The 16618-nt window shown below is 48.7% G+C and overlaps 2 protein-coding genes across 3 annotated transcripts in view; one reads left to right on the top strand and one right to left on the bottom strand.

Moving 5' to 3' along the window:
• Nucleotides 1–3426: 3426 nt before the first annotated feature.
• LOC108131891 (uncharacterized) overlaps nucleotides 3427–16618 on the bottom strand; it is a 60971-nt gene continuing 47779 nt past the window's right edge. Inside the window, exons 2-6 of one of the 2 annotated variants that reach the window (XM_043213223.2) lie at nucleotides 10611–11701; nucleotides 10304–10552; nucleotides 7786–8647; nucleotides 7074–7726; nucleotides 3427–7006 (exon numbers count right to left, since the gene is read on the bottom strand). In XM_043213223.2, coding sequence (XP_043069158.1) covers nucleotides 4706–7006; nucleotides 7074–7726; nucleotides 7786–8647; nucleotides 10304–10552; nucleotides 10611–11701 — 5156 coding nt within the window. In that variant the 3' untranslated portion in view covers nucleotides 3427–4705. Of the gene's footprint in view, nucleotides 7007–7073; nucleotides 7727–7785; nucleotides 8648–10303; nucleotides 10553–10610; nucleotides 11702–16618 lie in introns of those variants that run through there. The other variant, XR_011444255.1, reaches the window with a different exon arrangement.
• Nucleotides 9060–10205, top strand: LOC108131892 (uncharacterized). The gene has a single exon (XM_017250997.3). The coding sequence runs from the start codon at nucleotides 9255–9257 to the stop codon at nucleotides 10080–10082; it is 828 nt and encodes a 275-aa protein (XP_017106486.2). The 5' UTR covers nucleotides 9060–9254; the 3' UTR covers nucleotides 10083–10205.

Here is a 16618-nt window from a genome sequence, read left to right as displayed (position 1 = left end):
GTGCTTTGCGGTCCGGGCCTTGGCAGTGGCAGCACACGGTAGCTGTTGGCTTAAATGAATGGACAACCGCTCGCGATCGACGACAATTAAATATTAAAACGCTGAACGCGACGAGCGTTGGCTTAAAAATGAAATGGAAACTGCCAAGCTCGAGAAGTTGGCAGAGGCCGTGGCAGTGGCAGTGGCAGTGGCAGTGGCAGAAGCAGCGTCTGCAGCTGAGACCAAAATGTTGCTCATGGAAGCAGCAATACTACCAAGAGCCAAAGCAGCAGCAACAGCAGCGGCAACCACCAACCTCGTTAAGTTGTCGCTGTTTTTGCGAGCAAACCATTTCTACTCTTTCCAGCCAAAGAAAGAGCCTACACCTTGAGAGGAGGTGTTTGTTGGTAGCACCCATTGGTAATAAAAAATGGTAATACAGAAGATGTTCTACTAGATACATATATCTATAGAAATGTCATATATATATAGATATAGATATAAAGAAAGATATGATATTGTAGGTATAGTTCCGTAGGTAGTACCACTAACCATACAGCATATAGTAGGTATATAGTACATAGGATATATATACTACTACTACTAAATATACTACTAAATATACTACTACTATACTACTAAAATATATAGTATATATTTGTACTATATAGATGGCTATAGATACGTACAGTACAGAATGCTTCTACAGTACTACATTTCCATACTTCCGTAGCATTTTATATTTCTACCTCTATAGTATCATGCATATGGTATCTATTTTTTACTATATAGTATAGTAGCTTCTTTAGTATGCTTAATAGTAGTAGGTACTACATGGTTTTCTTTAGTATATACATAGGCTTCTATAGCTTCATTATTAAAGGTCGATAAGTAGCCAAAACTTAACCAACTTCGTGGATATAGTACTGGCATCAAGGCCTTCGCTTACTACACAGTATAGTATGGTATGCTATTTAGTACCAGCTGCTATATACTTCCTTGTCTACTATATACTATACTATACTGTATAAGGCAGTACCTATTACTATACTACCTACCTACCTACCACCTACTAACATACTAACTATTTTATTCCTAATAGTCCTCTAGTACTACTACATATTTTATAGAAAAAAGAGTATCTCTTAACCCACCTTTAGTCCAAGTGTGATTTCCGTTTTTCTTATCAGCGCGGCAGCATCGTTAGTTGTTCGTTGTTTGTTGTTGTTGTTTGTTGTTTGTTGCCACCGCTGGCGTTACGGCTATTTTGTTGTTACTGTTGCTGTTGCTGTTACTGTTAGTGTTGCTAGTTGCTAGTATGGTTTGCCGCTTTGTTTATTTGTTATTTAAGCCGCTGTTGCCACACCGAAAATGTTTTTCAAAAACAAACAGAAACCTAAACACCTAAAAAATAAGTTGTTTTTTAGAGGCAAGCTTAGTGGGAAAGAAAAAAAAGAGAAATGCAAACTACATAGCTTTAGACTATATATAATTTTCTTCAAGTGTAAATGGCAGCTTTGCTTTGTTGCGTGTGCCGCCAAAAGTTTTATATATATATATTTTTTTCGCTTTTTGCTTTTTTTCGGGGCGACAGTGACAAGAAAATTGTTGCGATCGTGACTGGCTGGGAAAGCCAAAAACAACAAGCTACCCGACCCCTCCCCCCCTCTACCAACTGTATTTTTACCTTTTTACCATACCATTGTTGTTGTTGTTGTTGTTGTTGTTACGCAAAGGCACTTGGGGCAGGTCATGGCCTGGGAGGCAACTCTCAATTCAACTTTTAGGCGAAAAAGTGGAAAACCGAACGAGAAAACCAATGTCAGGCCATTACCAAGGGGAGTTACGGTTATGGCCGATGCTATCGCCGTTGCTGATTTGCGGTGGCATCCTCATAAAGATGGCTGATTTATGAAGCCAATAGATGCGGCAAGCTGCGAATGTCACATCCATTGAAGAGTCCTTTCTATTATTCGATTTGGAAAAGGTTTTCTGGTTTTCTGGTAGCTATTTTTGGGTACCGGGCCAAATCGTCTTAGGGCCAATTGCATAATGGAAAGCCTGGCCCAGACGACGAACCAATCGTATCGAAACTGCAATCTCGTTAAGCGTTAATGGGGACAGACACTTGCCAAGTTCGACGATTGGCTGGAATGAATGGCTGGCCGGCTGTGAAAAGGTGAAAAGAGGTAACTCTTTCGATCAAAAATGTTAAATTATAAAAAAAAAAAAAAAAAAGTGTCGCCAGCCGGGAGCGTCCACAATTAACACTAATAAGCTGTTGCTGCCACTACTGTATGGTGCAATGTACTTTCGTTTATGTAATCATCATGATGATAGGCATTGTCATTACGGTTGTCATTATCAGGCATGTGGATGGGTATGGTTTCGCTTATTGGGCATTATTATTCATTACTGATAATATCAATTTGGCATGCCTTGGGCCTTTGGCTTTATCATCATTATTAGAGGAGCCCTTTCTACATAGCGATACTGATGCCAACTGACTGGTTTTTGGTAATAAAACAAGCTACAAATGGGTCAAGACTTGGGATGATAATAAAATTAATGAAATAAATATATTTTAATATATCCCTAAAAAACCTTAAAAAACTCTTTAAAAAGGTTGCATTTTTTAAGCTTTACTTTCTGACTGTTGTAGAGTTTTAAAAGCACTGCTCTTATATTTTGTATCCCACAGTTTTGGAGCAATTGCTAAATTTTCTACATGAATGTTATTTACATGGCCAAGTCTGAGACATAATTTCTTGGTTAAAAATAAACAAAAAGAATACATTTTGAAAAATATATTAATAATCATAAAATTAATAAAAAAAATATTAAATGCTTAAAACCTTTAAAAATAATACCGAATATACATACTCAGAGCGCCATTAACGCCATCTACCGTTTGATAGCAGAAACACCAACCCAATTCTGACTCACCCACAGTTTGAGAAGCCTTGGTAAAAGGGCTATGTTCCCTAGACCGCCATTATTCAAATATCCTTCAGATAACCTCAGAATTAAAACCAACTTTAAGGTATTTATATTTTTTTTTTTTTTTGTTATATTTTTAATACAATTTTCTCTGTTCTCGAAATACATACAATGCTCGTGTTTTGTTTCGTTTCGTATTGTATTACATTGAGAGATAGCGACCGCTAATGCCAGTCCTCGATAGAATATAGTACACCAAAATATGCGTGTAGATATATATATTAGGTAAATATATATATATATATGTGTATATATTTATATATTCTTGTTATGTATGTATGTTTGATGGGTGCTTGGGTCTGAGTGTGTGTGTCTCTCTGATAATTATGAACGTTTGATATAAAAAGTTGCACAATTGCATTGTGTATCCAAAAGATATCGTTCGCAAAAAAAAAAATGTTTCTTCGATGAAACACAACACGCTCGCCATTGTATATTTAATTATTATTATTTTTTTTTTTTTATAAATGTGTATATGTAAATCGTATATAAGTATTGTTTCTTGTATATAGTATAGTATATATATATATAAGATATTTCTTGTTCCTTGCTTCCATTACTGCCTCGGTACTCTCTAGAATCTAGAAGTCCCCCTCCCCCGTTGTTGGTTTGTTGGTTTCTTGGCTTGTAAATGTTTACAAATATATTAGAGTACGTATCTACTACAAAATGGTACTACGATCCATGCTGCTGGGTGTTGTTGTTAGGTGCTTGGTGATAGAACATAGTTTTGTTTCATTATATAATACATAAGGAAAGAGTGCTTCAAGAGTCTTCCCGAACAAAACTGGGGTGATGGGGGAAAAATGTTCTTCAAATTCTTAAAAAAAAACCCTATTTTACAGAAAACATTCCATTTCCATTCCATTTTTTTTTTTTTTAGCTTTGTTGGCTTTGCCGCTCTCGTGTGTGTGGTTGTGTGTGGGTGTGTGTGTGCTTAGGTCCTAGCTTACGGTCTACATAACGTACTTCTTAAAAATCTATCACAAAAAAAAAACATTGTATATTTGGATATTCAGTTTATGAACTACATAAAAAAAAAACACACATTTCCCTATGGCTAAAGTTTCACTTCTTCGGAGGCGCCCAGTTCGAAAAAAAAACGACAGAAACTTTCGAGTTTTGAGAAAATCCTTTGACTAAAAGTAGGGATTCCAAAAAAAAAAGATGTATCTCCTAGATATATACACAACCCTGCTGGCCAAGCTATCATCCGATCTTCCCGGATCCACACAAAAATACATAAAATTTGTTAAGAAATGTTAAGGCTTTCAAAAAATATATAGAGAGAGAGAGGTCTAGAGACCTTTCCAGATCCAGATCCGGTAACACTTGGCGGGTTGGCTAATAAATATATATAATAATATATATATATATATATAGATATATATTCGAAAAGTTTTGTGCCTAAGATCCATAATTATAATCCTTAGAACTCCTTGAGGCTGCCGCCTCGCTTCAGCTTCGTGAGACGCTTCAAGCTGGCGCTGAGCATGCCCCCCGATCCAGATCCAGAGCCACTTCCAGTTCCCGTGCCAGTCTCAGTGCCGGCACTACGATCCCGCTGCATAAAGGATCCCCGGAAGCGGACACGACCCCGCCCACGACGCTGCTGCTGCTGCTGCTGAGCCTGGTGCTGTGCCTGGTGGCGCCACAGATCCGTGAGCGGTGGATGGTGCTGGTGGGGGTGCTGCTGAAGGGTGCAGCAGCACACCAGCTCCTGCGATTATAACTTCTTCTCCCAGACGACAATGTGGGCGTCATTGGAGTTGGCCGCCAGCGGGGCGTCCGACTGCGAGTCGTTGCCGGGGGCGCCGCCGAACGAGCTGTTCTTGTGGCTGGGGGAACCACCTGTGGTGGTGTTGTACCACATCTGCCGCCAGTAGCCGCGTCCACCCATCAGGGTGATCACTGTCCGCGGCCCGTCGGCGCTGGCCTGCTGCTGCTGCTTGGAGTTCTGCTTCTGTTTCCGCTTCAGGGTGGCCACCGCAGCGGCGGCCGGCTTGTCCAGTCCTCCGGGGGTTCCTCCAGCTCCCAGTCTTCCAGGCTCATCCGCCTTGCCGACCTGCTGCTGTTGTTGCTGCTGCTGCTGGTGGTGGTGGATGTCCGCGGTGGTCATCAGACCGTTCTCGGATATGTTGCCCAGGTCGCTGCCCGTGCCGGAGGTCTTGTGGCTGGCGCTGCTGCTGTTCCGGGACACGGACCGGCCCCCGAACAGGCGTATGCCCATGCTCTCCTCGCTGCCCGAGGAGGTGTACAGGCTGGAGGACTTGGAGTCCACCGACCAGTTCGAGAGGTCCAGTGATCTCGGCCGGGAGGCCTTCATCCGCAGCCGGCGGTCCAGGGTGCACACCTTGCCGGGTATGGCGGCCAGCTCGGGGTCGGAGCGGCGCATGCCCTCGTACATCATGTCCATGAGGTTGCCCTGGTTGCCCTCCTCCGCGTCGTAGTCCTCCTTCACGAAGATCAGCTTCCCATACAGTCCGTACACGTCGCAGTAGCCGTGCTCGCCATGGTTTCCTCCCACTCCCGCCGCCGCCGCTGCAGTTCCAGCCGCGGCTGCCCCGCCATTGGCTGCTCCGGCAGCTGCTGTGGCGCCCAGTCCCCGGGGCAGGGTCTTCGACATGCGGTTGGGATCCTCGCGGAACCGCTTGCGGTGGAAGGCCGGCGAGTTGGCCAGCGAGGCGCGTATCTTGGCCGTGAAGCTCTGGTCCAGGGAGTGCTGCTTGTCCAGCTTGGAGCTGCGCGGCGAGGAGGCGGCGGATGCGGCGGATGCGGCGGACGCGGCCGACTCGTCGCCCTCGGTGATCAGGTCCCGCGCCAGCAGTCCCCCGGCAGAGCCCGCAATGGGGGTGGAGGTGGCCTGCTCCTCCTTGACTAGGTCCCGGCGCAGGATCACGGCGCTATCGTCCAGATCCAGCTTGGGATCGGCATCGATGGCCGGCAGCTGCAGGTCCTCGCCCATGCTGGGCACCAGAGGTGCCACTCCCGCCGCTACTCCGCCACCGCCCATCGGCGGCTTGTAGCTGGGATACACCTTGGGGATCAGCGGCAGCAAGAAGGTGATGGGTCCGAAGTGGGCGTGGCAGGACATGTTGATGCCACCGCTGATGATGGGCACACCCTCCAGGCGGGGCAGCGGTATGGTGACCGCAATGCCCACATTGGTGCCCACCCAGAGCAGACCCTTGCAGGCCATCAGGGCGGTGACGTAGACGGAGCTGTTGTTCAGCGGCTGCTCCTTCTTGCCGTCGTGCCGCAGGACGCTGGAGGCGATGTTGATGTCCTGCAGGTGCTTGAACGTCTCCGTGTGGTAGAGGCAGAGCATGGTGGAGTTCTTCAGCGAGATCCACAGGCCGATGCCCGAGTGGGCCATCAGGTTCACCTGCTGGCTGGCGCCGTGCTGCACCTCGAAGCTCCGCTGGATCTCACCGTTGAGGGCGTTCAGGACGTACACCCGGTTGCCGCAGGACGCATAGATGCACATGTTGATGGGCAGGAGGCTGGGCACGGGCAGGTCCGTGTCGCCCAGCCGCACGATCTGGGGATCCCGCAGCTGCCAGATGCCGTCGTGGCCGCGCCGATAGATCAGCACCATGGCTCCCGAGAGGGCCACGTAGACGGCATCGAAGTGATAGAGTATCCGCTGCACTGCCCCCGGCACCGAGTAGCTGCCCAGCTGCTCCTCCTGCTCCGGATTGCGGGCCGAGTAGACCAGAATCTTGCGGCTATCAGTGCCCAGCCAGACCAGGTCACCCAGCAGGCTCGACGGCTCATCCTTGCTCCTCGTCTGCGCCTCCAAGCCCTTGACGAACTCCAGCGCCGACACCTGAGTCTCGTAGATGTCGAAGGCCCCTGCCTCGCGCAGGTTGCCGGCCTGCTGGGGGTGCTGGGCCAGGACGGTGACGTGGGAGGAGGTGCCGTCGCTGCTGCACATCCACAGGTAGTTGAGCTGCTTGTGCCGGCGCCTGGCATTGCCGCTCAGCTTCGTGTCGTTGGCGATGCTATAGTAACATCCACAGCGCACCTGGAAGATTAGAGATTCAAAGGATTAGCAGGTGCTCCTCTGCAGGATGGCAGCTCCATATACTCACCTCGGTTTGATGCTGTGACTTGTAGACTGGCATCGCCTTGACGAAGAGCGGCATCTTGCGCGACTGCTTCTGCTGGACGGCCTCCTGCAGCTGCAGCTGCTCGTAGGTGGTGTGGCGGGGATCTCCGGGGCTGGAGTGATGCTGCAGCGGCTGGTGGGTGCCGCCGCGCTCCCACGCCGGTGAGTTGTTCGGGTCGAGGGCCAGCTGGGCCAGACGCAGCTCCGTGATCCATTCCTTCTTCACCGCCGGCGTCTGCGTCTGGAATGTGAAGGTCTCCTCCTTGCCGGACTTGTGCCGGCCGGTCAGCTGCAGGCAGCACGAGTCCACCCAGGCCATCTCCTCGTCCTTGCGCTGGATGGAGCCCTGGATGAGGTTGAGCACGTTGCGGGTCGTGTTGGCGTTCAGCTCCTTGTAGCTGCCCTTGAGGCTGCCGACCAGGTCGTGGATGCGGGAGATCACCTCGTAGTCGTACATCAGAGTGCTCATCTCGCTGCAGAGGTTGTCCGCCCCGTTCGTCAGCTGGGCGGCCGGGGAGCTGTGCGGATCTCCGAATCCGGCCAGGCCATGGGCGGGCAGGGTGCCACTGTTGGCGTAGGGACTCCCATTGGCGTTGCTGCTGCCGTTCGACTTTAGGCTCCCGCCGCGGTTGAGTCCTGCGGGGAGGAAGGAGGTGTCTTTAATCGAGAAGGACATGGTTTTGGGGTCCACTTACCAGCTGTGAGAATCCTCGAGAGCGTGGCCGACGTACTGTTGTCCACAATCTCCACGTCGTTGACCGGAAACATCCACTTGAAGGTTAGCTTCTCGGTGGCCCCGAAGTCATGCGACTGCTTGGGCGCCACCGAGACGCAGATGACCTTGTCGTTGAGGAGCAGGAGCCGGCGCTGCTTGCACTTGACGATGAATCCCGCCTGGTTGAACTCCATGTGGGTGACGTTGTCCTCCCGCAGGAGGTAGCGGGGCCGATGGCCACTAGAAGAGTCATTCATACTGACGCTGGAGAGGCTGAGGGAGCGGGCGTTGAAGGTGCCCGAGATGTGGCCGAGCATCTCCTTGAAGGCCTGGTACTGCTCCGCCTCCCGCTTGCTCTCGTTGAGCAGCTCGGCGAGCAGCTCCAGCTGGGAGAGGGCCAGCTGCAGGGACATGCGGTCATGGTGACCCTGCGGCGTATACTTGAGCAGATCCTGCAGGAAGAGGATGAACTGGGGGAAGCGCTGCACCGGCTTCACCATCAGCCCGAAGAATGAGAGCCGGTCGTGGGCACTGATCTGCTTCACCTTGAAGAAGTCGGCCAACGCGGACTTGCGCTTCTCCTCCATCTTGGCCAGCTCCATGGCCGCCGAGAAGTTGTTGATGAACCCCGAGTAGATCTCCAGCAGTTGCGGCTTCCCGAAGGCACTCACAAAACAGTCACCGATCTTCTCGTCCCGGTCCCAGTTGCGGACGCACTCCGCCAGCGTGATCCGGAAGAGCTTGTGCGAGTGCAGGATGTCCGGCAGGCAGTGGAACAGAGTGGAGATCTTCACTGGATTCAGCACCGGTGGACTGCACTCCTCCAGCGGTTTCTTGTAATCCTAAAGTTCGGATGCGAGTTGGTAGCATTAATTACTGGCCAGATCTGAGGGGGTTGGGGTTCTTGGGACACTAAAGGACATGTTAGTTATGTTACCAAGAGCTCTCTGCGACGGATCTTGATCGGATTCTCATACGGATGTGGGGGCTATGTCTTGTGTCGTTTATGGTTTCTAGTTATGTAACTACTTGTGGGTGTTAGTTGGGTGTTGGTGGAGTGTTGGTGGATGGTGTTAATGATGAGAGTGATGGAGACAGTTAGTGGACAGGTTAAAGTTAGTTGGTGATGATGGTCAAGTCGGCGTATGGGAAGAGGATGGCATGTAAAGAGATCAAATGAGTTTCGAAATGAGATATTAGAGAGATTAGAGTCGAGTCGGATGTCGGATGTCGGAAACAAGGCATGCGTTTCCCAGTCAGTCTAGGTGCTGGCTATCCCAACTCCACATTCCATATTCCCACAGATCACTCTCCACAACCATACAGAACACAACGATTGGTCCCCAATCTGGATATTTGTGTAGAGTGTCCAGTGAAAATTACGATTAACTACATACTTTTGAGCGAGGAAACCCCCTAAAAATTATCAAGTCTTAATCCTACACAGCAATGGAGCAGAAGGACCATCCGGGCCCCGACAAGGAGGTAAAGGAAGCCCATCCCGAGGAGGAATTCGGTAGCGAGGAGCACGCTACGGCCAAGTACCTGGCCGACACCTTTGGGGGGGCAAAGATCTATGTCGAGGCTGGCCGGGACGAGGCCTACGTCCAGTTGAAGGAGCCGCAGCTCCACCGCTTCAAGCTATCGGAGCAGACGCATAACCCCCCGCCGGGGTACGACGAGGATGCGTTCCAGCCTGCGGAGGCCCAGGACATCGAGAGGTGGGGCCAGGCCGAGGTCCTGAAGGTGGACCTGGTCGAGAAAAAGGACGAGGAGCAGTTCGGCAAGATGCAGAGGGATGCCACCACCGGCGAGAAGTACATCCTCCTACCCATAAACGTCGAGTTCCTGATCGATCCGGCGAACATGAGCCTGGAAACGGCCAAGGAGTACCTCAACTCCTGCGCTCAGTTCAAGGAGATCCTGCTCTCCCCGGAGGAGGACCATCAAATGACCCGGCACACCGTCCACATTACGAACATCCCGTTGGAGCCCGAGCAGGCTCCGGGAATGGATGGGGAATCGGGTGAGGAACCTCAGGTATCGAAGAAGGAGCCGGTGGACAACCAATCGGAGGAGACCCTGAGGGGATCAGAGGATGGGAACTACTGGGACTTCCACATGCACCAGTACTATGTGCCCAGGTTCAACATCCCGTTCGAGCTGAACTTTGCAACCGCCGAGGAAATGAGCCGTGCCGGACAGGTGGCAGGAGGGGACACCGACCGGAAGACCCCGGCCGAGCCAGTGGTGGATACCAATGAGTCGGATGTTTAAAACCAAGTTGTGAGATCCTCCCCAGAACACTGATCTAGTTCTGGAGGAACCCACCCCCCCCTTTCGTTTAAAATTTCAACAGTTATCTTATTACGTAATAAAGTTCTTGACAGTTAATCCCAAGGGTTTCCTCGCTCTTTCTTGTAATTCTTCTGTAGAATTCTTCTTGCAGGGCATGCTCTCTACTACTAATCTTCTAGAATCTTTAGGTGGAGACTCACATTGACTAGACGCTGCAGGGTCGCCACATACGAGTTCTCGCTGTGCACGATGGCCGCCACGATGTGGCGCCTCTTCAGCTGCTGCTGCGACAGGCCGGCGGGTGCGGGCGGCAGCATCGGCACCACCAGCCGGTTGTGGGCGGTGCGAGCCGTGCCGTTGGCCCGGCTGCCCGGCGTCATCATCAGGTCCATGTCGAAGCGATTGGCATTGGTGGCTCCCGCTCCTGGGGAGCCGTCGTCGTCCTCGTACTGGAAAATGGAAAAAGGATGTTAGAACTGGACAGGATGGAATCTTGCAGATACTCACCTCTGGCACGCCGGGCATCATCTTACTGGCCCCCAGATTGGCCAGCTTCTGGGGCGAAGCGGCGTCCAGCGCTGCTCCGACTTGGCCACCCGATGAAGCCCCTACTCCCGACCCCGCCGTCTTGCCCGCCTTGTCGCTGGCCGATCCCGAATCGGGGGTATCGAAGCTGGAGGCCGTGGAGTGCCGGCCGCCCACATCGTACTGATGCGAGGAGCCCCTTCGAATGGAGAACCACCTGGATAGCCGGCCTGGCGACTCTCCCGGCGTGGTGACATCCTCCCGCTGGGACGAACTGCTCCCGCCGCTTCCTCCGGAGCCATTCGATGGCATCGTGCAGGCACTGGCCCGCCGCAATATCATGTTGTTCGAGTTGGGACTCTCAGACTGCGATCCTGATCCTGATCCTGAGCCGGAACCGGAACCTGTGGTGCTTCCGATGGCGGCCGTGCGCCATTTGTCGAAGGACAAATGCTGCTTGGCCTTGTTGAAGGTGGAACGCAATTGGGAATTGCGTTGGTTACCGGCACTTAGCGAACTCACGCTGCTGCTGGTCTGCTCCTCCTCGGTGAGATGATCCTCCTGCTCCCGTTCCCGTTCCCGTTCCCGCTCCTGCGGCACAACCTGCACTTCCAACAGCTCCTGCTCCTGCGATAGAATATGCCGGTTATCCTTTTCTGGGGGATCCCTATGAGGAGATTTGGTGTCCCGTTCGCTGCCGCTGCTGCAGCTACTCCGACTCCGGCTGCAACCAACAGTGGCAGCCTGGCCACCGTTGGCGCTATAGCTTCCGCCGGCAATTGTGATGCCGGTGGGGCAGTCGCGATCCTGCTGATCTCGCTGATGATCCTGTCGATCCCTTATCCTCTCCCTCTTCTCCCGCTGCTCGGCAATGCGGCGACTGAAAGCACTATGCAGCTGGGCGGTGGTGATGCTGGCACTGGATGGCGGGGAACCGATCTGCCGCTGCCCGGTATGATGGAGAGTATGATGCTGGTGGTGGTGATGGTGGGGATGGTGCGGCTGCTGGTGGTGGTGGCGGTGTGGCTCGTCCAAGGTGTCTTCCCATGAGCCGGAGTTTAGTTTGTGTTCATCTGGACAGAGAGAGGAGCATATAGAGAGCTTAAGGTTAGATTTTGGGACTTCAAAGGTACAATACAAGTTTTTAAATTTAAAATTTAAATATTAAAAAAAAATAAAACCTAAGAGTTCAAGGTTCAAAGTGCAACCCTCTGGACTCTATCTTCATGACCTCAATCATGACGTCATTCTGGCCCGCAAAACCCCGCTAATTGCCAACAATTGTGGGCCATATGCAGCTTCTCATAGCCAGAACAGGATTTGGCCATGGCCGTCATGTCTGCGTGGCGTGGGACTGGCCGGCCTGGAATATCAAAGCCACTAAGCCGCCAGCAGCAAGCCAGCAGCAGTATGGTTCTGGCCAACTCTGTGTGGGCCATAAACACTAACAGCCAAGTGGAGGTATTGCCATGGCCAGCAGCAGCTACTCCCACACTCCATCAACTCTATCAACGCTAAGAGCCGCAATTACACTGCAAGAAATGGTAAGCCAGCTTTTAAGATAATGGCTAGTTCTTAGCAGACTCTGTTTCTCTCAGTGTAACAGGGGGGGCTGGCGATTCTGATTCCGATTGAGATTCTGATGGCGCGCAGATTCGAGATCTGAGAGACAAAGTCTCTGTCATGTTGGGGAACATTAATCATGGGCTCGGACTTGGACACGGTGACAAGTCGGGTTCAGTTGGCTGTGATAATTGCGCCCCCCCTCCCACTCCCCATAATCCCTCCCCTCCCTCCCCTCTATAAATATTTTTTGGCGGCCTTTGGAGGGGGGGGGGGGGGGCAGACACTTTGCTTTTTACCAAATTGAGTTTGTGTAACTTTTTTGGGGGCATCTTGGGAGGCATATATACACACACTCTGGAATTAACATAATCGGAAGCTGTCGAGTTTATTAATTAAATTTTGAATAACTTTTAAAGAGCGGAAGCTCGATACATCCCCCAACCACTAAGGGGTATCTCCCACCTCCCTATAAACTTCATAAAATATGCATTAAGGGGGGGAGTCTGGTCTCTAGATTAAATAAAAAACATATGTTGGCCCAAAATGTTGATGACAGAGTCACCCTTCTTGTGTTTGGCATTTATGTAATTTATTTCCATAGACTGTGGGCTGTTTTGTGGGGAGACTTTTGTGTTACGACATCGCGTATACGCACTGTTGGCTCATTAATTATCGCAACTGATTCCTGACTGGCTTGGCACGCAAAAGATATTCCCCCCCCCAGGTTGGATGCATTGAAGCCACCTCCTCCACAGGTTTCTTCCGCGGAAAATGATTGTGAAAAATTAATCATACGCCATGTGAGCCAGCGGAGGAGTCTATCGCCGATCGCTGCCAAAAAAAAAAATGCATTGGTCCATCACAGAGTGAGTCAGTTACTCAATTATTCATTCCAGTTGGTATTCCAATTCCATATCCCTACAGTTTTTGCATTTTCTCGGTTAGGGAGTGATTAATGAGCCGCTCATTAATGCCACAAAAAGGGGAAATCTCTGCAAATGCTAATGCTAATGCTTACTTAAATTATACAAATTATAGACAACCACACGTCTATAGACCTCTCCTGTTGTGTTCTTTATTGTTTTGCCAACTCATTTCAGACGCCCACAGGCAACAGAAACCAGAAACTGAAAACCATTTGAAACAAAGTCAGACACTCACTCTTAGGTCGGGTCCATTGCTAATTGAAATGACAAGCCGAGAGGGGCAGGTTACCCCTCCACCGAGTCACCACACTAGTCTCTAGCTCTGTCTCAGCATTAGCCTAATCCCCTTAACCCCTAACCTTTTGGCCAAAAAAAACCATCCTAGGGTATAACTGCACATATCAGCTACCAGAAGAAGTGCCAACTGGCAACTGCACTCGAAGCACTGACCCCCTTTCTTCAAACTGCGAGAGATACTTCATAAATATTTCAGTCCAGTGCAGAATGCGGCCCAGAATGGTTAAGTAGCTGGAGACTATATAGTCACCTGCTGGCATGCCACTCCCCCTCCCCCTCCGCCTCCCACTGACGATCTCTACTTTTTACTCCCCTCCCCCCACCCCACGCCCCACGCTTTCCTCTAGAGGGCTTCTCTAATGAGGCCACAAGGCTTCGTGCGACTCACTGCCACGAGTTGCAAAGTAATTTCGTGTGTGTGTGTGTGTGTGTGTGTGTCTCCCTCTCCCTCTCTCTGCTTGCCACTTGAGGCAAGACTGGCTCCCAGGCACAAATTCAGTCAAGTTAGCAAGTTTCCTAAGCCACCAAAAGGGGGAAATGGCAGCTTTGAGCGAAAATTCCCAAGGAGAGGAAGCGTCTACACTGCCAGAAAAAAGCAAAAACTTTAAATCAATTATTTTAATTATTTAAAAGAATTTAATTAATTTTTTCACATATTTTTTGCAATATTTTTTTATAATATTAATATTTAAGAAATTTAAGAATTTCTCTCAGTGCAAAAATGCAAAAAGCATCCGGAAGCTCATTACACGCATTGCCGAAAAAAAAAATGAAAAAAAAAATGAAAAAAAAATGGTGGAGACAAGCCAGGATTATATCCTGACACGTGGATGTGGAGAAACCCCTTCCACCCACTCCCATCGCCCACCGCTCTCCACCCACTTTCCACCACCCACTTCCCACAGCCACCTTCCCACCCACACGTGTCTATAATAAGTGTGGAAATTGCTTTCTATTTGCAATTTTGATGCCCTCCACTCCATCCCCCACCCAGAAGCCCCCCCCCCAGAAGGGGTCAGAGGCCAGAGGGCAGAGGCACTGGCAACTCTGGGAAGCGGGCCTCTTGGTCGTAAACTAATTACTAAATTATTACCGCATAATGCTTATCACATACGCAACTTCCGAATCAAAAACATCGACTGGAGACTGGGGAGGATGATGATGAGTGTGGCTCCTGAATATTTATGAAAGGGTCAGGGCCAGCTGGAGGAAGGTGGAAGGTCAGGAAGCAAGGTCATGTAGCAGTCGGAAAAGGCACCTCTGTTTTTCCTCCATCCTTAACATCCTTTTTTTAAGAAAAATTGTTTAGGATTTAAATTTCATTTAGTGCTGAATCTACAAACAACAAATCTTAATTATCGAATTGAAATTGGGAAAGTTATAGACTTTGATTTGGAGTATATATAGTAGTAGTATCTTTATCATCTTTTTTCGCAGATAAATAAGGAATTTTCTCTAGCATTCGTTCAAGGTATTTCTAAGGTACAGCTACCGCCATGGACCATATATCCCTATAACCCAGGGACTCTCCCCTCTTTTCCAAGGGGACTCGGTAGAAAAATGTCTAAAACTCTAAACCTTTTCAAGATTTTATTGAAGATAAGTAGAGAGAATCATGATTCGATAAAGATATTCCGCTCAGAGATCATCACTAAAATTGGCCATGATATCGTATAACCCATGGATGGCCCATAATTCAAGAGGTCAAGATCAAGAGGGACCATCAGAAAAAAATTGGAAAAAATAATTAATCAAAAATTCTTGTGCAGGATTATAATTGAGATTTACGCCTCGATTCGTTAAAGGTATTCCGTTTAAGAATCGGATGAAAATTGGGTAAGCTACTGCCACCACCATGGACTATATATCCTAACCCAGGGACTCTCCCCTATTTCCAAGGGGTCTCAGTAAAAACAGTTTTAAGACTCTTAACCTTTTCAAGATAAGTAGAGAGAATCACGATTCGATAAAGGTATTCCACTTAGAGATCATAGTACTAACATTGTCCATGATATCGTATACCCCATGAATGGGCCATAGAATTGAAGAGGTCAGAATGGGTCAAAATCAAAAAAATTTGGAAAAAAATTATTCAAAAATTCGTGTGCAGGATTTTAATGCAGTCCAATTTAGAATAAACCCACGATTTATTAAAGTTATTCCATTTAAGAATTGGATAAATATGAGGAAAGATATAACCTTCGCTATGAGGCATGACTCTCTTTATAGACTATGGATTTCCATCAGAAAAAAGTGTAAAAATTGGGTTGAAAATTGGGGTTTTACTCAAGATTTTTTAAAGGTATTTTGGATAAGGATCGGATGCATATTGGCCAAGATATGGACTACCTATTGTACCATATATGACATCTAGACTTCTACATTCTTTCCAAGAGGTCCTTTTAGAAAAGTGGTTTAAAAATTGGTTTCAAATCGGGGTTTTAATGCAAAAAGAATGAATAAAGAATGAATATCCACATATTGGCTTAGATATGGACTTAACTTTAAGCCATCTTATCCATATAAAAGCCCCATAGACTTCCCATGTCCAGAAGATGCTTATAATTAGTTTCCTGATTTTTTAGAGAATTTATCCAAAATTTCCATAAGGTATTCGAACCCCACTTAAAGATCGAACTAAAGCTGGACTTCACTCTCTTTGGTGGAGAAACCCGACCCAAGACCAACTGTAGCCCCCAATCGATCGATCCATCTCTTCTTAACCGAAAGCCTTTACTTTCTTTTGGCCAAAAAAAAAAAAAAACCAGCAGCTTTCGAGGGGATTGCGTGTTTGGAGTCGAGAAACTGTGCCACCAGAAAACGCTTCATGGAAATGGAAATGGAAATAGTAGCCACAGACAGAGCTCAAGAGATAGAGCTCTTGAGAGTTGGCCAAAATTAATGACATCAAAATTAGGCAGGCAGGCAGGCAGGCGAAAAATTTCAACAAAAACTAAAGACTAGATCGGAGGGAAGAAATCCACAGAGGAGGTTATCGGCTGGCTGGGTTGTTGCACAGCTGCACTCTTGCAACTTGACGACTTTATTAATGAAATTGAAATTGAAAATTGTTGATCGAAAGGGGCAGAGGGGTGTGGCAATTAAAATTGTTTAGAAAATTGGGTTAAAAAGTGGCCAGTGGCTAGTGGAGTGACTAAGAGGCTGAGGCAACTGCCTACCGATAGAGGGGAGACTAACTGC

This window comes from Drosophila bipectinata, chromosome XR (assembly GCF_030179905.1).
Source record: "Drosophila bipectinata strain 14024-0381.07 chromosome XR, DbipHiC1v2, whole genome shotgun sequence".
Taxonomy (NCBI): Eukaryota; Metazoa; Arthropoda; class Insecta; order Diptera; family Drosophilidae; genus Drosophila; species Drosophila bipectinata.
Note: the sequence above shows the minus strand (reverse complement) of the source record. Positions and strands in the feature narration are given on the sequence as shown.